Source organism: Doryrhamphus excisus, chromosome 12 (genome assembly GCF_030265055.1).
Source record: "Doryrhamphus excisus isolate RoL2022-K1 chromosome 12, RoL_Dexc_1.0, whole genome shotgun sequence".
NCBI lineage: Eukaryota > Metazoa > Chordata > Actinopteri > Syngnathiformes > Syngnathidae > Doryrhamphus > Doryrhamphus excisus.
The window spans coordinates 13,156,101-13,179,367 of NC_080477.1; the positions used below are offsets into that span (position 1 = coordinate 13,156,101).

The window sequence follows — 23,267 nt, forward strand, 5'->3', positions numbered from 1 at the left end:
GAGGACTTCCGATGTCTTGCAAATGTTATGTTGCATAGGAACATTAACAATATTAACATGAATGAATGAGAGTTGACTTTTTTTTGTCTCTTATACAGGCACAGCAAAGCGGCCAGCTTGTGTCCCCCAATCCCTTGGGAACAGGGGAAAACAAAGTGCTGCCTATAAACTTCCAAGTGGTGACCCAGCCAGTTCAGCCACTAAAACAACCCGCCAAGGCCCCCCAAAATATTCTAGCAAGTTCAGTTGGGGAACGCACGGCTCGCCAACGCTATCCTCAAATCCTACCCAAGCCAGCGACTACCACTGCTATTGCTTTGTGCTCACCCTCCACCATGATCATTGCCAACAACCCCATCAAGACCGTGATGACTACGTGTCATGTTACACCTGTCAGTCTGGTCAAGATGACAGCCATATCACTTGCACCAAATGCAACCACTTCCCTCACAAACACCACTTTGAGACCGGCATCTGCAGGCATCAGCAGCAGTTCTGTGTCAGAGGACATCCAGGGCTCCCGACAAAACACAAGAAGTACCTCTGCTCTCCCCCTTCTTGCCCCAGCGACGAGACCCGAGCTGGCTGATACTCATAACATTGATGTTGAAATGGAGATTGAGGATATACATAAGAATAGTCAAAACCAAAATCCTAGCAGTCTAATGTTAGGTCATGGAGCAATGGCACAGAGAGCTGCTAGTGTGCCGATACCTCACACTAAAGGCTTAGCTCTGGAGGAAATATCCATCTCTGAATACGATGCAAACCTCCCCTTGAGCACCAGCACTGCGGCGACCATTGAAGCAAGCATCAATTACAACACAACTAATACAAGCACCCTGAATTTGGCTCCCTCCTCTCAGAACACCCGAGCCATTTCTGCATTAAACACCAGCAGAGCACCTTCTTTTGGAGAAGGTAGCTGTGTAACCAAGGGCTTTCGGAAGCGCTCGGGCCTCAGTCCTGTCCTCTCTCCTGTCAAGAGAGCTTTTATGCCCCAGCACCCAGAAGAGGGCGCCGCAGGCCTTGGATATGAGAACAGAAACATCCTGCGCCCAGGAGCTCCATCTCGGCCTGAGAGCGCACCAGTCACCCGGGAGATGGAGAAGAAAATGACCTCTTTCCTGCCCAGTCAAGTCCATACACTTGGCAATGCCAGCAGCTTCTTCACTATTGCCAAAACACAGAGCTCAATGCAGAGGAAAAACATTTCCAATGTTATGGAAACTCACAGTGTCAGTCACCCATTAATGCAGCAACCACAGGAGCACCTGATGTCCGACGTGCATTCCATACCTACCAACCCTGGCGTTCAAACTCCTACAGCTTCAAACTCAGCTGCAGGTGTTCAACCACAGACCTACCATCAGAGCAACACGGTTTCTGGACCCCTTGATTTTTTAGAACAACCTTCGACGTCAAGTCAGCTGCAGATGCAGACAGATATGGAATACTTCACCTTTGATGATGATGTAACTCAAGACAGCATTGTAGAAGAGCTAGTGCAGATGGAAGAGCAGATGAAACTTAATAATCTGCAAGCGTTTGGAAATGGTGTCTCGCTGCAAGGTCAGGAGACTGTGGTGCCACAGAACATGATGTCCACCAATCAGACAATGAACACTTTTTACCACGCTGCAAACAGCAGTGGCATCAGCAATCTAGTTCAAACACCAACGCCTACACCCACATCAGAAATGACCGGAGGAGTCCAAGGCTTTACCAGAGAGAGCCCGTGCTCGCGTGTCACTCCCATAACACCAGTCGACAGTGCCCTTGGAAGCAGTCGGCATACTCCGGTTGGTACTCCGCTGTCCAACTGCAGCAGCACTGTGCCACCCAGCCCTGTGGAGTGCAGGAATCCCTTTGCATTCACACCAATCAACTCTAGCATAACTTGTTTCCATGATGGCAGCACCGTCTCCAACAGCCCCGTCAAGCCCATGCAGAGGCCGACAGCCACCCACCCAGATAAGACCAGACTGGACTGGATGAGTAATAGTTACAACAGTAACAGTGGGAGTTTAAATAAGTCTAACAGCACCATGGGAATTATGCCCAGCTATCAGGGCCTCATGGATGACCACTTTCAAAAGCCTCATGCCTTTGCCGTGCCTCATGCAAGGCACCATGACAGCCGCTTTGGTCGACTGACTCCCATTTCTCCTGTGCAGCAGCAAGTAGCCAACATGGCTAACAAGCAGGAGGGTTTCGCCGTACCTGCTCCTCTTGATATCAAAGCACCCAACCTAACTGTCACGAGCGGATCTTTTCGATGTCGCAGCGTTAGCCCCGCAATACATCAAAGGAATTTGGTCGGCTACACAGGAACAAGTGGTCTTCCCAATATCCACCAGCAGTGTATCTCTCCGTTTAACTCTCCGGTAACACCTGAGGTGTTAAACACCTTAGCCAACAACCAGCTTAATGTGAGCAGCGTGGCTCAGAGGAGTCGCTCTGTTCCCCTCAACATCATGATGCAGACGGAGGTTCTACCAATGGCGGGCCAGCAATGCAGCAACAAAAATATCACAGATGTCCTGCTAAACAAGCTAGACGGGGACCATGATACCATACGAGGTCTGGGCATGAACAATTTGCCTTCAAGCTATACAGCTCGTATGAATCTCTCTCAGATCCTCGAGTCTGAGAACATGATCCCATCCGATTCCACCATCGCTTGCGCATCGCTACAGTCGAATCACATCATTGAAAATGCCAGTAATGGTGAAATTATTCTATCTGCAAGTAACAGCCGAGCACAATCAGCCTTAGCGGAGCAGCATCAACAGCAGGCTCAGTCGATGCTGCAAACTTTGAGTTCACAGCGACAGCAAGTGAATTTTAGCGGCACCTTTAAGGACATGCATACAGATAGCAGCCATACATCCGGCAATCAGATGTCGGAGCTAGCCACAGGGAGGGCAAATTTCCCATGTGACATCAGAATGAGATCGGACCTCTCCGATAGCATCAATGACCTTAATACACTGGATTCAAACCTTATGTTTGACTCCAATCATCAGCAAGGCCAGTATCAATGTTCTGCTCCAGAGGAGCTGGCCAATGAACCACTGTTTCAGCAAATCACCAGCGAGACCACTCATTCAAGCGGACTGGAGTGGCTTGAGAGCAAAGATCACCCAACTGTTGGGTTGATGGGTTGAGAGTAAAGCCTTTTTTTTTTAATCATGTTGAACATGTTAATCGATGGTGTGTACGTGATACATTTGAACTTTTTAAAGCGACTCCGGACACAATGACTTTTGTCCAGTTTAAGTGCCAACCTGACCTAAAATGATGCTGCAACACTCTGATCCAAATGCTGGTCATTTCTCTTATCAGACAACATCACCATATAATGTTGGTGTAAAAGCATTGGCAAAAATGATCTTCCCATTTTTTTATCGTCTCGCTTTTAGATCATTTTTATACACCCCGCCTAAAAAAAATTCAATCAAAAAGGTTTTGTATTTTCTGTAAATAGTTTGAAAATGAATGAAACACATTTATACGTTTTCATAGTTCTGTGTCTGAACTACAATAATGACAAGCATTATACAGTCAAGTTATTAATAATGTGGATTCCCTACACTCAAACAAAGCATGCTTAAAAGTGATGTAAGACACCAGGGCACTTTGTACAGAATATCCAGTAAATAATCATTAGTATGTGTATGTAGAAAGGTTAGCATGATGTATTTACTCTTTCTACAATCTTACATAAAGCCACTTAACAGACGGAGTATATGCAGCATACCTACTAATCAGAAACATAACTAGATTAAATGTTTAAGGGGTTTATCTATTATTAATTTACACATACACACTAATATATTAATTTTGTTAACCTGTTTTCTGATGAAATATTAATTAATTCACACAAAATTTAAGAGTTGGTGGATATTATACAGGCCATATACAAATCAGTATTAAAATTGAAGCCCTAATGCACTTTCAAATTGAATTATATAAGTAAAGATTTATAGTGGGGGGGGGAAGTAGCCATCTTTCAACATGTTATATGCATTTGTCATACAGCACAGACAATCTGTAATATTGTGTGCTTCTCCTACAAAAATGCACTGTGAATTTCCTGTGAGAATCCTGAACAAAAAAGAAGGCCTTATGTCCATACCAAAGATTCATTTCAAAATGTAAAACTGCACTAACATCTCCTGTATTGAATGGCGGACATATTGACGAGTTTTGAAGGGCTTTAACCAACAATGTTGTATAAAGAAAACTATGGGGAAAAACAGCACTGGAAAAGCTGGAAAACTAGCTTTTGAAATGAACAGGAGTTATTACGTTACTCATTTATTTATGATTTCTCCTCGTGCGTGATTGGTTAAGCGTGTTGTAATGTTGGTCACTTTATATTTATTGTACAGTTCGAAGTTTGTGTTATTTTACTGCTCATGGTTTGCTGTCTTTGTCTGTACAGAAAATGTCACCTTAAAAAAAGGTGTTGTCTTGCACTGTTGTATTGGTTTCAAATATCCAGCAAAGTAGTACGCCATATTAGCACCTATTGTACTATTTTTGGATTCTTGTTATTTTGCAGTTACTGTATGTTAGGATATTGTGATGGCACCATGCAGTAGACTAGTAAGGTTCTTTAAAATCCTGTAAAAGCATATTGTCACTGTAGTTTTAAACCCCATTTGGAGTATCATTATTAATAGCCGTTAGTTATACATTCTCCCTTTTGTTCTGTTAATCTTTACTATGTATCTGTAAGAATATTTAATTTGGTTTGCACTGATATTTATTATGTTACTGAGACTCTACTGCTCCTCTTCTAAGTGGTTCAGAGCTGTAGAAGTGCCCTCCACTGTACTGGTAGTTTTTGTTTTGCTGTGTTGGGTGAACATGAAAATATTTAATGTGCTTTTTAAAGGGAAGTGCTTGTTTTTTTAATGTTTTTTTTTTTTAATGTTAATAAATCCTTTTAAATACACCCGAATGGTGGGAAAGTGCAAGGTTGTCTTCATTCGCAATACTTTTAAAAGTGCTATCTCTCCTTATCCCAACCATATAAGAACAAGCTGGACGTGAAGGCGGCGTGTGGACGTACAGCATGTCCGAAATTAATGCATCTTTACCGGCAAGAGTTCACTGCTTCTGGCTCCAACAACAATTTGGCTGATATTTCACTTTAATGTTCACAAAAATAGTCCCGTGTGAAATGCTGTTGACAGATGAAAATATTCTTCTCTTGTTGGGAATCACCAAATACAACAACTTCTGCCTGAGCTTGTTTCGTAAACAGAGTAACAAAGCTTGGGGGAGGGCAGAGAGTCTATCTGGCTTACAGCCACGACCATATAAGGAAGTCCGCCCCTCTGTGACATCACAAAGGGGCAGTTTTAAGATATGCCTAAGATATGCCTTTATTCGTCCCTCAGTGGGGAAATTTGTAAAAGATTTATGGCGAGCTAGCCAGGAGTCGAACCTAGAATCTTCTGATCTGTAGTCAGACGCTTTATCCATTGCGCCACTAGCCCTACCACGCCACGTTTTACCACGCCCTTTGAAACCGAGTGTTTTCAGCCATCCCAAACTTCTTTCAAGGCTCACTTCCAAATGCGCAAACCTCATTAGCTTAAATTTTGGCATCGTTTAACACAACATTCAACTACATATATAGTGGAAAAGTGGGAAAAGCATTAAAGGTCCCCTTTAAATAATTATTGCACACTTTCTGTAAATCCTATGAACTCCATGCCACTTCTCATCTATCACTGTGTTTGTCTGCTAATGATATATTTAACTGAAATGGCTGATGCCAACAACTTGTGATTTAAAAAAGGAAAAGCTTGAATGCTAAAGTCTATCCCAGCCTATCCCAGCTGTCCTTGGGCGAGAGGCGAGGTACACCCTGGACTGGTTTCCAGCCAATCTCGGCACATCCAGACAAACAACCATTCACACTCACATTCATACCTACGGACAATTTGGAGTCAGCGATTAACCTAACATGCATGTTTTTGGAATGTGGGAGGAAAGCGGAGTACCCGGAGAAAACCCACAGGGAGAACATGCAAACTCCACACAGAAATGCACCAAAATGCTTTTCAGTTAATTAAAAAATAAATAAATGGGACTAAGAAGTATCTGAAAACCATTTGGAAACATTCTATTAATTAAAAGGTGATTTTTTTTTACCAACCATGTACTTCACCCATGTCACTTCCTTGTGGTTTGCATGTAAGTCTCACAGGTTAATGCCTTAGACAGTGTGTGTGTCATTGATTGAGTCCAGGGGTGAATCCTTTCTCTCCAAAATCAACTGGTGTAGGCTCCAGCTCACACCAGGCCCTCATGAGAAATCACGTTATAGAAAAATTTATGCATGGATGAAAGTCTTCTGTGCATTTCTCCATTGTAAAAAAGGAGGAGGAGGCCATAGAGCAGGAGGCGGGGGAAGAGTAGGGAGGATGAATAGAGGGGAGTGACCGCCGCCGTGTCGCAGTTTACTGGCGTTCACCGTGTCAGGCTCTGCCAGCGTAAACATACGGAAGAAATCAAAAACGCCAGCGCCAGTTCCAATTACAAACCGCGGGAGTGTACTGTTAGCACAGCAATTGTCGTGTACCAGTTTTCTTCCTTCTGGAGGTGAAAGGTTTGGATATTATGGCCACAATTCCTTCACAGATCCGAGGACTTTCGACAGAAGATGAGGTAAATATCACTGAGATGTTCGCGTGACATGGTCTCCAGCTAGCTTGCTAGCAACTCACTGCTAGAGTTAAGAATTAGCGAGTTGTCAATAACTCGTGTTCAGTTTCGAACATTGAGTCTCGACTACTTAATATTGACTTTAGAAGTTTACTCAACTTTTTGTTGAAACTTTCAACTAAAGTCAACAAAAGACAATCTTTGAACTTGAAAGACTCTTGTTTTTTTTTGAGGCAGGAAGCCAACGGGCTCCCCTTTAATGCCTTGTCAGAGCTTCTTCCAAGCTACTTCCTGTTTTTGGTCTCGCGCGCTCAATCGCACACACGCAAGCACGTACACACACTTCAACAGGTAAACGTGTATGATGTTACGTCATAATAAACTTACTAATACTAAAATGGCACATGACAAAAATGACTCGCCGCATTTGGCGTAATATTTTGATGGAATGAAAAGTTCACGTTCGCAAGTTCATATTATTTTTCTCTTGTATCTTTTTAGAGTGAATGCAGGATCCTTAAAGTGAAAGTTATTGCTGGGATCGGGTTGGCCAAAAAGGATATACTTGGAGCAAGGTAATGTTCATGGTGAATTTGTTGTCATTACGAGGTACATAAAATAACCCCATTAATGCACACATTTTGTAACAACTTCTTTGAGAGCAGTTGGGATGAAGTTGTATGTCACATTTTATCTATAAGTACCCAGCTACCCACAGTACCCACTTTCTATAGTGATATAGACAAAGCATACAGACAAGCATTCACACATATGGACAATTTCATTTAGAGTCACTAGAACAAACTATTATATTTCATTGATCAGTATTTTTTCACTCTACAAAAAAACCTTTGACTTACACTGCTGAACTTTGTCCAACTATTGTACACTGTAGCACCAACCTGCTAAGACATTACTAATACATTGGTTTAAGACTAACTGGCAACATGAGAGGGTAATGTGATGTCACCAACTGTCTTTTTAATGTGTCAAGTTGCCCGAAAAGTAGCCAAACATTATATTTCTCTGTTCTTGCAGCGATCCATATACAAGACTGTCCCTCTATGATCCCATCAGTGGAGATATAGCAAGTGTCCAGACTAAAACAATTAAAAAGGTGCTATAAAATACACATGTATACAATTCTACTTGTTTGTTTTTTTAATCTATGTGCTCATGTGTGTTTTATTTTTCTCTCTTGTCTCACGTATCCTAAGTCATTGGATCCAAAATGGAATGAAGAATTCTATTTAAGAGTAAGTGGAAAAGTGCATGTTAAACATGGAAGACTTGGGTTTAATCTTTTGGCTTTTTGGCTTAGAGGTCCCCTCCCAGGGTGGGGCACGGTGAAAGCTGTCAGATGGGGTCTGAGAGGCCGGCAGGATTTTCAACATTATTGCAGACCTGCCAACATGTATGAATTAGTCGTACATTTTGCTTTCAGTTTCAGTTTCAAGTTCAATCTGTACAGTAGAGATAAATACCGAGATATTACCAGTTTCTCAATAGTATTTCAAATTTGGGGGGGGGGGGGTGCTGTCATGACATGAGAGAATTGAGAACCACTGGCTGAGCTGAATGTATCATAGTTGCACACTGTAAATCATTATGAGTTTAAGGTCTTTTTTTATATTTTAGGTGCATCCCAGCAAGCACCGCCTCCTGCTGGAGGTGTTTGATGAGAACCGCCTGGTAAGTGATTGATATTCTTGAGGGCTGCATGGAATGTTACAATATGTTTGCTGCTTTGCACACATCTGCGTACATTTTGCTTGTATCATAGTGATGAATTAGCTGGAAATATGTGCAATTTTTAACAAGGGCTGTCAAATGATAAAAATTTGGAATTAAATCAATGCCGTTTTCATATTAATTAATCATGATTAATCACCAACCATGTCTGAAATATACCTGTTTTCAGTTGACACCAAGCTAAAAAGATACCACACATGTCAGAAAATCTATTTGCCTAACTCACAACATTTCAATCACATAGACATATAATAAAATGGTGTGATGTTCGGAGTTGGGTGTGACCATGAATGCCCCTTGTGGTAGTGTGATGAGAATGAGGATGTTTTGTTCCAACATCGCAAGAGACATGTTTGTGAGATACACATATAGTGTTGGAATTGGACTGTTGTTGTGCTCAGGTCAGACTGAAGTTCTAAAAGAGCATCAGACTTTGTGTGATTCTGCTACATTCCGCCTGCGACTTGCCATGATGCGCATGCGTTAATTATGCCAAAAATGTTAACGGAATTAATTAAATAAATGACTCGCTGCCGTTAACACATTATTTTTGACAGCCGTAAATGCACCATGATTTTAAACGGCCACTTTATCTTAATTCAATACTGTGTTGTTTACGTTCATCATCACATCATCTGTATTGTGCTAAAATGTTGTGGGCAGGCTCTCCATTGGAAGATATGACCCAGAGGCTGATATCGATATATAAACTGCAGACAGTTTAAGAAACTGGAAATCAATTTTAATAGCCCCTATGCAATAGAAGAGTAGTATGTCTCAGTGGATACTTACTGTGTTGCCTGCTATAAAGCATTGAGCAGATTGGACACGTTCCAAAGATTTTACAGGCAGGATCATATTACAACAACATCAATCTCTAGTTGCCCTCAGCCATAAACCACCACTTTTGCTTCTTGCATATGAATGTGAGGAATATGTTTTCTATGGAGACATGACCCCTTGCAAGGTTAGGTTAGGTTTGGTTTGACTGCCTGTTGAAGATCAAGCAGCCCTTATTTTGCCACCATGTACAGCATATTGTTTGGCAACTGTGATACCTTATTAGTCAGTTGTGTAAATATGGGCAAATCTGGCTGTTTGAAAAACATCCTGACACACGTTACCTCAACGAATGGAGATAAATGAGAAGCATTCTTTTGTCTCGTGGTGTGTTGAATTCAGATCATATGATGTTTTGTGAAGGTTGTTTACTGTTTTTGAATAGTTTTGCTATGCACATGCACAGGGTTGTTGTGTTTTGCAGCTGTTTGTGAAGACATAGAAGGTAATTAAATATTTAATAGTAATTAGGGCTGTGATAACTCATTTATTTAAGTATGTATGTTAATTGTTTTGTGTAATAAAATAGTTATATGCATCATGGCAATCCATGGCTCCACGGTTATCTTTTATAACGTGTGGTCTTAATAAACTGAAATGGAAAAAAAAACAATAAGTGGATATTCTTACAGTAAATGACGTACTGTCTTTGAATGCAGCTCCCCATTGCTCATAATAACACGGTTGAAATTGGATCCAAATATGCTGCTAGTAAAGAAACCTGTATTAGGTAGATGGATTTTGTGTGGCATCTCTTAACTTGATTTGAATGTTCTTTTAATTTGGTGCTGTTAAAAAACATACAAATGTACAGTATGTACACTAATCCTGCCCTGTCATTTATCTAAGATACAGTAAAAATGGCCATATTTCAGACATAGTCCGACATGGTGATCAGTCATGATTAATTAATTTGAAAACCGTGATGGATCTGTAAACAATTTAAAATATAATACCAATATTTCACTGTGCTTTATTTTGATAAACATGCACCGTTGGCACTTGCACAAGTGTGACCAGATAAAGTACGAAACCTGTCTTGTGTTAACATTCACTTTGTTCCTTATTATGGTGAGAATGGAAAACTTTGTGGAGTCAATTGACGACACCTTGTCACATGCTGACCTTATCTATGCCGTTTCATTCTCATTGGACTTTATGGCATCTTTTGTTTACACATTTTGCTTGGCTCTTATTGCCTGTCTGGCTAGCAAGCTCGTTTTTGACCCACGGGCGAGCTGTCGTGTTCATGGGTTTCATGCTAACTTAATTTTTAAGCTGATGTTGAGTCGTTCACCCAAGAATATTTGCTTGATCTCTCAGTATTTTTACAAGTGTTCTATTCAAATATAATGTCTGTATTCAATGACAAATGGGCACACTGAGTGGGGATGTGCTTTGTAAATAAAGTACAATTTAAATGTTGCCAGTCACTTAAAACACAAATAGCTGGCCTCTACTTTCATAACCCCTGCTCTGAATTGATACTGTTTTATAAGACAGTTTTCTATAGGAGAAATATATATTTTTAAATATTTAATTTTGTTAATTGTGTTATTTGAAAAAAAATATATAGAACAATTTATGTTCCCATTTGTCCGTATTAACTGTACAGGCATCAAATTAAATTTAGGTTTGTGTCAAATAGTACAACATTTAGTATTCTTGTACTAGTCACATAGTACTGTTGGACTAACTAGCTTAGATAACATAGTGCGTACTCTGAGAAACAGGAAGCAGGAAACAGCTGTATACATGAAACATGACCTTTTGTAAATTGTTAGTAATTATCTATTGGCAATTAAACTAAAAACCTGATTGTAAATTTCAGTTGTCCAAAGACGCTGCATGTCATGCCCCCCCCCCCCCCCCCCCCCCGTACTGTTGATGCCCTTTGCAGTAGAAGTCCACAGTTTTATATGATCAGTAAGATGGTAAAATGGTATATCACTTGTATAGTGCTTTTCCACCTCTAAGGCACTAAAAAGCACTTTGACATTGTTAGCACATTTGCCGAATGATGACACGGTGTCAGGAGCAACTGGGGTTTCAGTATCTTGGCCAAGGATACATCGACACAATCATGGTTTCATGATTTCCTTCTTTGCCAAATCAACACCTTACAAATAATGAATGTCTGAATTATGCTGGTTGTACTTCAGTTAACTTGAGTATATTTCCATTGTCAACAGCAGTGTAGTAGATAGGCGGAGCTAATAACAGTGCTGTCTGTTGATTGGTGAAGGGAAGTGGATAGGAAAAACTTTTTTTTTTTTACCAACAGCTTAACCTTTCTCCTATGTATATGTTTCATGGCAGCATATCTTGGAAGCTAGTGGCCGTTTGACACTGAAATGTAATATTACCATTCATGCTGCCCACACGATGAACGACTTAACCTTCATCTGGAGGACAGTTCAGTTTTCAGGAGGTGTTTAGTATTTCATTCATTCATTTTCTACAGTTAAGTCTGTTTGTGGGTGAGCTGGAGCCTATACATTCACTAACAAAATTAGTTTAAAAAGATCAAATAATAATCTATAGGTCTTTCATGATCATTTAACAATTATAGATCACTATAAAGTCATCCTTCTGGCTTTTCCTGCTTCAGAACAGGCCAAGTCACCGTTACAAAGGTCTTAAGATAGTCGTGTTCATTGTAGTATTACCGAGTAGGCGGAGATGTTCATTGTCCTATCACATGACTGGACAGAAATACAGTACACATGTGTCATCCATTCTTTAGTTCATGCACGTCAATTAATAGGCAGTCACGAGGTTTACTGCGTTTAAATAGGTCTACTTCACAATAGCCTGCCTATAATAAACAGTGCCGTCAAGAGCAGTGAAAGGAAATCGGACCAGCACCGACAGTTACATGAGGTGTCATATAACAGCTGTCATGTCACAGTCAAATAAGGTCGCCCTTGCTCTCATGTTGTATTTTTTGTTGTTGGGCAGATAATATTACCGATGTACAACTTTATTTCTGTTACATAAGCAAAGAACCATGTCATTATTATTATTATATATATATATATGACTCCACATGATTTTGTTAACCCAGTTCTAATTTCGATACAGAATTATTTTTGATTCATTCCCCTTGATTTCCTGTAATCCAATAGGAGTGGGTAAAAATATTTGCAGGGGCACAGAGCTGCAGAAAGATTAGAAGCCCAGCCGCAGCAGGAAGTGGAGTCTTGAGAGGCCAGAGGCAGATGTAACAGTTTACCAGCACTTCAGTTTGCAATGCGACATAAAGGGGTACCATGTTGTTTTTAGTTTCAGAGTGTTCAGCTGGTGAGGACAGGAGCTTTGAGACACTACACACACCCTGGGATTCGGAGTAAACTTGCCTATCTGATGGGTGAAGATTCTAAGTCCGATCAGCAGACTATCGGTTTAAGTTTTAGAATACTTTCAGCCTCCATATAGGTTTTTAACCTCTGGGATTCCTCTAGTTTCAAAGGTCATGTGTTTGGGTCATCTCTCCAAACAAAACCACTGACCTCCTCCGACTAAAAGCTGAGATCAGCCCGGAGTGGAATGTAGGATGTCACCAGAGCTATTTTGGCTATGTGCAGCCACTAATGATTGTGATCGCAAAGCACGGAGCAGTTGCTTTGCTTTGCTTTTTTTCCGACCACCAACATTTATCATGCGGCACTCCCGAGCGCTGCAGGGATTAGAGAGTTAAACGGATGGCACACCGGCTTCGTTTGGATTTCGCATCAAGGAGAAGCAACACCGACCCTCTGTCAGAGAGCCTCAGCAGACATGGTGAGGAGAGTGGAGTCATTTTGTCAGCTGGTAGCCCCACAGAGAGTCTGGCGCACAGTTCTCTACACTTCAAGGTGACTTCGCTGTCACCAGACTATGGAAATTTACAGAGATATTCTTCCATTTTCATACCCAAGATTAACCCCGGAGGATGTAGTAAGAAGAGTGTTCTGCAGATCGCGCTACAGCCTTGCGGCAATCTCAGCGGAGGCCTGGATGGCACTACAGCGGATGGAGACCCTGGGAGCAATGAAGGAGGAGCGGTTACAGGCTCGGACGGGGGTTCCTGTAGCAGCAGTATGGCCAGCGATGCCGGGTACTGTAGTAGCAACAGTATCTTTGAACCAGAGACTCCAGAGAAACACAGGACCACCCAAGAGAAGAATGTTCCCTGCTGCAAGTCCAAGGTCCCCTTGAGACGCTGTTCCTCCTTGGTTATATTCCCAAAGAGCCCCTGCAGCACACCACCTGCTTCTCCAGTAAGCCCGGTCGCTTTTCCTGCTCTACCAGCAACAAGAGCTCCTCTTCAAACACCTGCCACCGATTCCTCTAGGGATGAGGAGGACAGCACTTGGAAAGAGTTTGCCACCCTTGTAAGTGGCCAGCGTTGTCCCAAAGAAAACCATTCGACCGACTGTCGGGACACTAAACATATGGTACATTTTAGTATTCCTCTACAAGACGAACTTAAAAACAACATGGTGGACGGGAGTGATGTGATGACGGGACAGTCATCATCTCAAGATAAACATTATCATCGCTCAAGGAGCGTTCTGCTACACTTTGCCCGCCAGAGACCGGTTAAAGCGGCATCATTGTGTACAGTCAGTGCAAAATATCCCGAGGCTCCCTACTCGGTTTCAGATCCCGGAGCGGAACGGGACCCTAAGAAAAAACTGTATCGCAGTACCTCAGCTTGTTTGTTCTCCTCTGTGAAACCACCAGAGAAAAAGTTTTGCGCGTTAGAAAAAGGTCAGGAAAGGTCAGAGGAAAATCACAGTCATCGCGCCATACAACGGAGCTTTTCCCTGGAGGTCCCCTACGCAAACACTGGGATTTCATGTCATGTTTCAAACGCAAATCTCGGTAGTCCTTGCTCTCCACACGTGCACATTCATCTGTCTCCGTGCTGTCCATCTCAGTTGCCTAGCTTGGGTAATAATGCAAAGACGACCTGCAAAGGGGACAATACCACAAAGAACTTGGCTCATAGTGCTAAGGTGAGTGTTTTCTATGTTTGAAGTTGACTCACACTCTCTTAGCCCCCCCCTCCAGCTCCAAACGCACATATTTCATTCTTACTGAAATGGCAAGCAGCTCTTACTGCATGCACCATTTTTACAGATTGTGACAGATAACATCGGCAGTTTCCATTTCATTAAAAAGTTGTTAAACTGGTGGAAGAAGATTCCACAGGTCCTAAAGCGACATAACAATGGTTTTGAATGAGTGAGACGTTTAAGTGTTGAGTCTTGCAAAGCAATCTACGCATCTGCAAATTATTGTGCTCGTCTCAGGATGAATTGAAGTCATTATTTATCCAAAATGCAATTTTTTTATAATCCGACACGAGCGATGATAACTACTACATGGTTTTCTACATTTAATATGGTTATATTTCTGCTCTGCTCCACTCCACTGGTCATAAAACTCTTTGTAATGACGGGAAGGAATTCAGCTAACAACAGGCAAGATGGATACTCAGTAACTGAGAAGATTGCTGCAGTTAGGACATGCAATTAACAACCCCGATGTGGACAAACTCATCGGTATTCTGTTACATTACAGTAAAACAGATTGGTGAATAGAACCACCGTGAATCCGAAATGCCCCTCACATTGTGAGCTTTTCCATTTTCAAGTATGTGACCATGAGTACAATTTTTAGAATGCTTACAATATGCCATTATTCTCTTTGCACTCTGAGTAATCACCTTAAGTATTAACCCGTTCTAAAATTAGTGGTGAGAAAAGCACTGCCCCTTGCTGATATAAATAAACTGCTTCTGAAATGTTCCCCCTGACTCCAGATAGTCTGCGTGATACGAGAGTGGCGCACAGTCATGCCAAACATGTCTGGAAGTGGGGTGGGCTGGTTTTGCTGGGTGTCAACGTCGGCAGGGTGGGAGCGTCAGCCTTTCTCAGTAATGGCATGGTGTGCTCCCTTCTCTGTTGGTTCCCCTGCTAGCCTGTGTTTGTGAAGTATCAGTTGCCTCCCATTCCCCCAATGCATTTAGCAGCTTGTCAAGTAAGAGTCTGCAATATTTAATCAGTGCTAAATTTACTTCTTTGAATCCAAATTTTATGTTTTGTAGATTGCATCATGAGCGATTGCTTTTCACTGACATTTTATGTTTAATTTTGAATGCACATTTCTGGTTAGGGTTACACATATTCCTTGTTTCTTGCCTCTGGGTGGTCTCTTCAGTGTTGTGTCCATGCATTTTTATGTTCAGCGAAGCTGCGTGAATTACGTGGACTAGATTTATTTTTATTTTTTTGCATGTTTGTCACGCATAAATCAGATTTAAATACTAGTCAATGAGAAAAAAATCCAATCCATGCAACTTCCATCCATTTTATGCCACTTCTCTTCACTAGAGCCACGGGGGTATGCTGGAGCCTATCCCAGCTTACTTTGGGGGAGAGGTGGGGTACACCCTGGATTGGCCAGCCAATCGCAGGGCACATGTAGACAAACAACCATTCACACTCACATTCATACCTATGGATAATTTGGAGCCCCCAATTAACCTAACATAAATGTTTTTGGAATGTGGGAGAAAACCGGAGTACCCCGAGAAAAGCACGGAAGAACATGCAAACTCCAGACAGAGATGACCAAGCGGATATTTGAACCCAGGTCTTCCTAATCTCCTGACTGTGTGGCCATCTTGCAGCACCTGTTAAAACATACTGTAACTAAGATTAATTGAGATCTATTGAGCTGGAAAAAAGATGATCGAGCCATTGTTCTGTGAGTCCAGCAAAACACAGTGAGAGCCATTATCCACAAATGGCTAAAACATGCAACAGTTTTGAACCTTCCCAGAAGTGGCCGGCCAACCAAAATTAACCCAAGAGCGCAGCAACAACTCATCCAAGAGGTCACAAAAGACCCGACAACAACATCCAAAGAACTGTAGGCCTCACTTGCCTGAGTTAAGGTCGGTGTTCATGACTCCATGTTTGAATGGACTGAAGAAAAACAAAATGAAGACTTTGGAGTGGCCTAGACAAAATTTTGATCGGAATCCTAATGTGGCATGACCTTCAAAAGGTGGTTCATGCTGGAAAAACCCTCCAATGTGACTGAATTACAACAATTCTGCAAAGATGAGTGGACCACAATTCCTTCACAGCTCTGTAAGAGGCTCATTGCAAGTTAACACAAACGCTTGGTTGCAGTTGATGCTGCGGAGGGTGGCCCAACCACATACTAGGTTTAGGGGGCAATCACGTTTTCACATAGGGCCACATAGGTTTGGATTTTCTCCTCCTTTAATAATAAAACGTTTCATTTAAAAACTGCATTTTGTGTGACAAACATGCAAAAAAGGATATATTGAGAATTTGGCTTTGCAGAAGGTCTGTACTCGACTCAGCAGATGTCTCTGAAGAAGTAGAACAACAGCATATACGGAAAATGTTACCTCATTTGTTTCACAACCAGTTTAACAGGTTGTTAAAGATGAGTGGGGTAACTTAACACATAGGTCAACTTTTATCAGCTTAGGGCTGATGTCATGGGTTAATCAACAACCGGGTGGTCAGTATGTTAAACAAGATGCATAAAAACAGATATGATTCCTCTGTTCTTTATTTGGGTCAACATAATCTGATTGTAAACACACACACACACACCTCATTCATTGCCATAAATGTCCACAGATCACCAATAACACAACACAGCATCTGCTAGTCACAACCTGACCTACATGCCATTATGGAGTTGCAGAATGTGACAGGCAGAGTATTACAGTGCACCTGCCACCATGTTTTGTGTGTTTGGAGGGGGGGGGGGGTCTGCATTTCCGAGTTCAAGTTGGAACTCCCCACAGATTCCATCAGGATGGATAGTGTTGTTGTTGTAAGAGAAGACAGCATATGAGAAATATAAAAAAAATATATATATATTATATTGATTTACTGTGCTGATTGCTTGTTTGTCATGACAGTGATATTTATTTTTTATTTTGTGAAAGCATTTCTAATCACCTGATTGGGACGACTCCATTTTTGACACTTTGTAGCACTGCCGCTCCAAAAACATTAGCTGGCTCGCATGTCAGGAGTTAAGGTTTCACAAGCTCTGCGCTCCACCTGTCACAAGTAGTTTGAAGTGGCCAAGTAGAGCTGAATATCACTTACTTTGCTTGTGAGATGCCTCAGCATGTTTTTAGAGCTCTTTGCGACGCACCGTTTAAAATTGGTGGACTTTTCTGACATTGAATTGTTATCTTTGCCATCATGTCAACATCGGTAGTTTGCCCATTTTCTTTCCTGGAGATATGCATTACTTTTTAATCCAGCTGGGTTTGCCATCGGCATTAGCGATTGTTGGCTCCAAGCATACTTTTACAGCACTTACTTGGTAAAAAGTTGCTCTGTCACAAGATCATTGCAGGTTCAGTGTTGACAATTTAAAGAGCCTTTTGCCTTAAGCAAGCCATTGTGAGTCTGACCATCTCTTGTGAGACTCAAATGCACCACAATGTATGTAAAGGTTGGACTAAAACTGAACTTTGATGTCAAGTAGGGAGCCACAAAGTATGGCCCCACGGGTCGCAAGTTTGGGTCCCCTGATACTGTATATGGTATAATTACACAGTACAACATTCATTGCATTGGAGGCACAGTTGTGACTGCAAAGGTTGTCAGTGTATGACAAATACTGCTTATTGAAAGTAAAATAAACGTTGTCTTGAAGGCATACTCTGCCCATAAGAGGGAGGAGGCGATCTGTTTCCTTATCAGGACATAAGGTCTTGTATGAATGGAGGACAGGTCGACAACAGTGATATTATTCTTGCCACTGCCCTGGCAAGAATAATATTGCATTTCTAGCTTGGTTGTAGGCCAATGCAAACCTGACAACAATGGAAATGAATGACAACAAACAAAATTGCATTTATTTGAAGTTGACATTGTTGCGCTACATATCTTCTTCTGCAGGAAGTAACAATCCGAGAGTTTAGCACATTGTCTGTGTTGGCACTGTTAGAATGAGGTATTGTTTGCTATGTATGTAACTATTCGTTTGGGAGTTTATGACCCCGGAAGTTTGAATCTGTGAATATGTTTCTAAGTTTACTGCAGTAGTTCACATTAGCCGTTACAAGTGAACAGATCACTTTTGTTATAGATATAAGCATCTTACCGCTGAGTTGGTTTATCCCTAATCAGAATAATAAATAGGAAAGTTGCATCTCCATGTCTTGTGTGCTGTCATGTCAATACTACCATGTCATGATAGTAACTGTGGTCTGTGTGTGTCCTTTCTTCTTATCAGACACGTGATGACTTCCTGGGACAGGTGGATGTTCCCCTCAATCAGATACCAGTAAGTTCTTGCTGCACACTCTTTGTTCTTTGTACAGTTTATTGTATATGTGCACTGAATGTGGTTTGGTTAACTGTGCAAGCACATACCTCAGCTTCACCCATGTCTCTTGCAATGTAAATACCCTTAGCCGTGGTCTGTTCCACATCATTATCACCAGTTATGGAAACACAGTCCAACATGTTTATGTCTCATTGCTGCTTGTGTTTTATAGTAAACAAATATGCTAGCAAATGAGGCCTCACATGAACACGTGACCTTCATTGCATGTTTTGGTATTTTTAAATATACCCAATTGTGGCCCGGTGCGTTGGACGCTATACCCTAACACGAGCTTGAAGTATAAGAATGTTAAACTTTTTTTGTTGTTTGATTTTTTTTTTTTCAGACAGAAAATCCTAATACACAAAGGCCATACTCATTCAAGGATTTTCTGCTTCACCCCAGAAGGTTGGCGTGATTTCATGATCATTTAAGCTTTTAATCTTTTGGTTTGCATTCCACTGAAATACATTATTTGCCACCTTTTACCCCCTGTAAATAAAGTAACGGACAATATTTATAATGTTTTTGTGCAGCCACAAGTCCAGAGTACGGGGCCAACTCCGACTCAAAATGACTTATATGCCAAAAAACCCAGGTTCCAATGAAGAAACAACAGATCCAACTGATGATGCAGATGTAAGTCCAGTTAAGAAATATATTCACCTTGTTAAAATGTTGTGTTTTTCAACTAAACAAAATCCATAGCAATCATACATACAGAATGAAATATAAACTACAGCCAAGTTGTTTTTTCCATTTTAATATTATTTAACTTTTTAATATTTTGAACAGCCTGGATGGGAATTGCTAGAACCCCAGGACATGTCAGGTCCCATGCACTGCCACCCGTCGCCTCCTCTGCCACCTGGCTGGGAGGAACGTCAGGACAACTTGGGAAGAACCTACTATGTCCACCATGAGAGCAGAACCACACAGTGGCGGCGACCAACTTTACAGTTAAGACCAGACGTTTCTTTCCCCCAAGCATGTTTCTATTAATTGACACATGCCGTGTCCTGATGGTCGGAGTGTATTTGTGTATCCTCTAAACAGGGACGTGAACATGGACACTCAAATACGACAAAACAGCACGAGGCAGAGGCAGCAGAATTATCTGACACGCAGACAAATCTCAGACCCCGATGAGGCCAATGCACAAGACGAGGTAATTTTGCCTTTGCTTTCTTCTCTGACATATTTTGTTAGTTTCTTTTGCACTGTATTGACGATGCGTCTTATTAAAGTACCTTTTCAGCACTTTTCCTGTCACAACTAAATTCAATATCCTCCGTTCTAAATATCAATCAAATACCTACTGATGCGATTACAGCATACACAGACACATCACAACTTCCCTTTCAATTGGAGATTGATGTAATTGCAATATACTGATAAAAACACGCATACACATGAATGAAAAATGACATTTTACAGAGATAAGGTACATTAGAGCAAAATTGACCTTTATGTAGGGAAAATATTGCAGATGTTGGCCAGTGGAGTAATCCCACAATTTTCTATACAGGCTTGTCCTCTGAGGCGGGGTACACCCGGGACTGGTTGCCAACAAGCCGCAGGGCACATATACACAAACAACTATTCACACCAGGACCCAATTAGCTAACATACATGTTTTTGGAATGTGGGAGGAAGCCGGTGTACCCATAGAAAGCCCATACACTGAAGGGGAGAACATGCAAACTCCACACAGATGCCCAATAAGGAACATAAATTAGTTATACATGCAAGGTACGGTGTTTAAGGAGGACAAGCTCAGTTAACTGTTATATGATCAAAGTTGAAAACAAGCTGTTCAGGAGGACTGTGACAAATGTGCAGAGAAATAATTTCTCTGTATGTGTGACCGGTGAATGTTTTCTTTTTCCGAGTTTTGAGGTTCTGCCCCAAGTTTTGGTCTGTGCCAAAACTGAATTTACCTTCACTGACCCACTAAACATACATGCTGCTGGTGTGTTGTTTTTTTGGTCAATACTCAGTGGGTGCTTGGTATCTGTCTGAATGCTATTATCTAGGAGCGGGAGGTTTTTCCAGGTAATGGCTTCAATTTATACCAGGGCAACCAGCACACATCACCACCACACCAGCTGTCCGATGAGTTGTTGGCGTTCCAAGACGAGCTAAGAAACATGCATATCACAGGGCCCTCAGCTGGCGAACAACACATCTTTCAAATAGTGAGTCATCCCTTTGTTACATTCCTGTAAGATTCCAAAACTGAAGGAGAGTCCTAATGAAATCAATGTGAATCATGAGCCTCATGTGAGGGAACGGAGACCAAGTAGGAGTGTCTGTCGACATTAATGGTGAAGTCTGGTCATTCATGCGTCTTTCCTCTCTGCTGCAGGATCATCCTTGTAGTACGAGCCATTCCATTCACAGAAGAAGTTTTCACACGACAAGAGGAGTGGAGCATCCTGTTAATACTGTGGTATTTCCTTTTCATTTCCTCCTCATTGCGAAATCACTCAATTCATTCAAGTTCTACCAGCCCAATTTTACATCAACTTGCACTGGCTCAAAACATTATGCAGGAACTTCAACTGTAAATAATGTGGTAGTCAAAGACTAAAGATTTTGGTCATGATCTCAGTTATTTGTTTGTCATTTAATAGCAGCTTGCAAGCCCTGCGGCGCTGCCTTCAGGTTGGGAGGAAAAGAGGGACAGTAAAGGAAGACGCTACTATGTTAACCACAATACCCGAACAACCTCATGGATACGACCCACCTTGCAGGTATAGTCCAAAGTGACGTCACATACAGTAACGACACATGTGATGTAATGTCATTCAAACTAAATTAGTAGCTTTTCTTTAATCTTCTCCTCCACTTATTTTTGTGGCAGAGAGCGGATACGACGCCACCGTCACAGAGTGGTTCTAGTACGCCGTCCTTACCATCTGTATCCCCTGAGGTTTCTCCTCAGCACACCCCGAGCCCAGAGGCCACATCTGATGCTGGCTCCATGCCGGCTGGATGGGAGGTCCGCAGCGCTCCCAATGGAAGACCCTTTTTCATTGACCACAATACAAAGACCACTACCTGGGTGAGGAGACCACTTGAAGAGCTACAGTACACTTTATGAAAAATCATTTACTGTATAAAATTGAATAGTGTTCTGTTCTACAGCTGATATGCACAATGTTATAGTTTTAAATAATAGTCTATTGCAGCTCGGGCTTTTTTGTAAGTGTTTCCTGTTTGAGTGAAACCGGTTTGTTTGCTTCCAATCAGCAAGATCCACGCCTAAGAATTCCTGTTCAATTAAGGAGGAAACCCTCACTGGACCCATCTGATCTTGGCCCATTACCAGTAAGTCTCCAAAATCCTTCAAAAAAATGTGTTTCTACATTAACATCCATGCAGAAACTTTGCATTGTCTTGTGTGAGCCTTCTGTGACATTTCCATTCTATCCAGCCTGGTTGGGAGGAGCGTGTCCACACGGATGGGAGGATATTCTACATAGATCACAGTGAGTGCTTTACCTATCAAATCAACAGTATTTTCATGTCATATTTTCATTGAAAAGTCTCATGTGTCACTTTATAGACACCAAGAATACACAATGGGACGATCCTAGATTACAGAACTCTGCCATAACTGGACCAGTAAGTATTTGAAGCAGTGTTATTCCCACAACTTTTTAAGTCACAGCTGATTGGTTGTATGTATGCTTGGCTATAGGCAGTGCCTTATTCCAGAGATTATAAACAGAAATATGACTATTTCCGCAAGAAGCTGAAGAAACCAGTGAGTGCTTTCAAGTTTTTTATTACACATATGTCAATTGTGTGTGTTCGGTGAACTTTGATCGTTGTTATATTCGTTTGTAGGTTGATGTCCCAAATCGCTTTGAGCTTAAGGTGAGGCGAAATGCCGTGTTGGAGGACTCGTATCGTCAAATCCTCCTCGTGAAGCGGGCAGAGTTGCTGAAGGCTCGACTGTGGGTGGAGTTTGAGGGGGAAAAGGGTTTGGACTATGGAGGCTTGGCCCGGGAGTGGTTCTTCCTCATGTCCAAGGAAATGTTTAACCCCTACTATGGACTCTTTGAATATTCTGCCACGTGAGTCCAAACCGTGTTCCACTATAGTTGTGTATGAATATCTTATTCATGCAAAGCAGTTGACAACCATTGTAGTCTTCTTTTAAGTTAATTGTGTTGTGTCTTATAGGGACAACTATACGCTGCAGATAAACCCTAACTCAGGTTTATGTAATGAGGACCACCTAACCTACTTCAAGTGCATTGGCCGTGTGGCGGGCATGGCTGTGTTTCATGGCAAACTGCTTGATGGTGAGTCAACTTCACACTGGATATTTCTGAGTAATTTGTGTGTTTCGGGTATCAACAATCAATGTACTGTAGATAAAAAAATTTGTTCATGAATTAATTAATTCAGTGAGGGAAGAAATGAATTGTAATTCCGAGTCTACCATGTCCTTTTACACCAAGCTTTCTTCATCCGACCTTTCTACAAGATGATGCTGCAGAAACCTATCACCCTCCAGGACATGGAGTCTGTCGTAAGTGTCCTATTATTTCCACCGGGAATGCAAAAATGAAAAAAAAAATGTAAAT

The 23,267-nt window shown here is 41.6% G+C and overlaps 3 protein-coding genes and 1 long non-coding RNA gene across 9 annotated transcripts in view; 3 read left to right on the forward strand and 1 right to left on the reverse strand.

Annotated features, from left to right (window-relative positions):
• The window catches only part of LOC131139152 (DNA-binding protein RFX7-like), an 18,464-nt gene extending 13,285 nt beyond the window's left edge, over positions 1 to 5,179 (forward strand). Inside the window, exon 9 of one of the 2 annotated variants that reach the window (XM_058088462.1) lies at positions 99 to 5,179. In XM_058088462.1, coding sequence (XP_057944445.1) covers positions 99 to 3,170 — 3,072 coding nt within the window. In that variant the 3' untranslated portion in view covers positions 3,171 to 5,179. The remainder of the gene's footprint in view (positions 1 to 98) is intronic. The other variant, XM_058088463.1, reaches the window with a different exon arrangement.
• LOC131139160 (uncharacterized) overlaps positions 1 to 6,981 on the reverse strand; it is an 11,913-nt gene extending 4,932 nt beyond the window's left edge. Inside the window, exon 1 of the long non-coding RNA XR_009132199.1 lies at positions 6,179 to 6,981. This is a non-coding gene — a long non-coding RNA (uncharacterized LOC131139160). The remainder of the gene's footprint in view (positions 1 to 6,178) is intronic.
• nedd4a (NEDD4 E3 ubiquitin protein ligase a) overlaps positions 6,473 to 23,267 on the forward strand; it is a 21,573-nt gene continuing 4,778 nt past the window's right edge. The window contains exons 1-21 of one of the 5 annotated variants that reach the window (XM_058088466.1): positions 6,473 to 6,690; positions 7,189 to 7,262; positions 7,726 to 7,804; positions 7,905 to 7,943; positions 8,326 to 8,379; positions 18,574 to 18,624; positions 19,013 to 19,074; positions 19,203 to 19,305; positions 19,462 to 19,625; positions 19,723 to 19,834; positions 20,703 to 20,864; positions 21,035 to 21,118; positions 21,306 to 21,422; positions 21,533 to 21,733; positions 21,922 to 21,999; positions 22,106 to 22,160; positions 22,238 to 22,296; positions 22,373 to 22,438; positions 22,522 to 22,751; positions 22,861 to 22,982; positions 23,142 to 23,212. In XM_058088466.1, the coding sequence (XP_057944449.1) occupies positions 6,643 to 6,690; positions 7,189 to 7,262; positions 7,726 to 7,804; positions 7,905 to 7,943; positions 8,326 to 8,379; positions 18,574 to 18,624; positions 19,013 to 19,074; positions 19,203 to 19,305; positions 19,462 to 19,625; positions 19,723 to 19,834; positions 20,703 to 20,864; positions 21,035 to 21,118; positions 21,306 to 21,422; positions 21,533 to 21,733; positions 21,922 to 21,999; positions 22,106 to 22,160; positions 22,238 to 22,296; positions 22,373 to 22,438; positions 22,522 to 22,751; positions 22,861 to 22,982; positions 23,142 to 23,212 (2,031 nt within the window). In that variant the 5' untranslated portion in view covers positions 6,473 to 6,642. Of the gene's footprint in view, positions 6,691 to 7,188; positions 7,263 to 7,725; positions 7,805 to 7,904; positions 7,944 to 8,325; positions 8,380 to 18,573; positions 18,625 to 19,012; positions 19,075 to 19,202; positions 19,306 to 19,461; positions 19,626 to 19,722; positions 19,835 to 20,702; positions 20,865 to 21,034; positions 21,119 to 21,302; positions 21,423 to 21,532; positions 21,734 to 21,921; positions 22,000 to 22,105; positions 22,161 to 22,237; positions 22,297 to 22,372; positions 22,439 to 22,521; positions 22,752 to 22,860; positions 22,983 to 23,141; positions 23,213 to 23,267 lie in introns of all 5 variants that reach the window. The other 4 variants (XM_058088467.1, XM_058088465.1, XM_058088468.1 and 1 more) reach the window with 4 other exon arrangements.
• Positions 11,195 to 18,552, forward strand: LOC131139157 (E3 ubiquitin-protein ligase NEDD4-like). The gene has a single exon (XM_058088472.1). It carries the CDS (start codon positions 12,984 to 12,986, stop codon positions 14,301 to 14,303), a length of 1,320 nt encoding a protein of 439 aa, XP_057944455.1. The 5' UTR covers positions 11,195 to 12,983; the 3' UTR covers positions 14,304 to 18,552.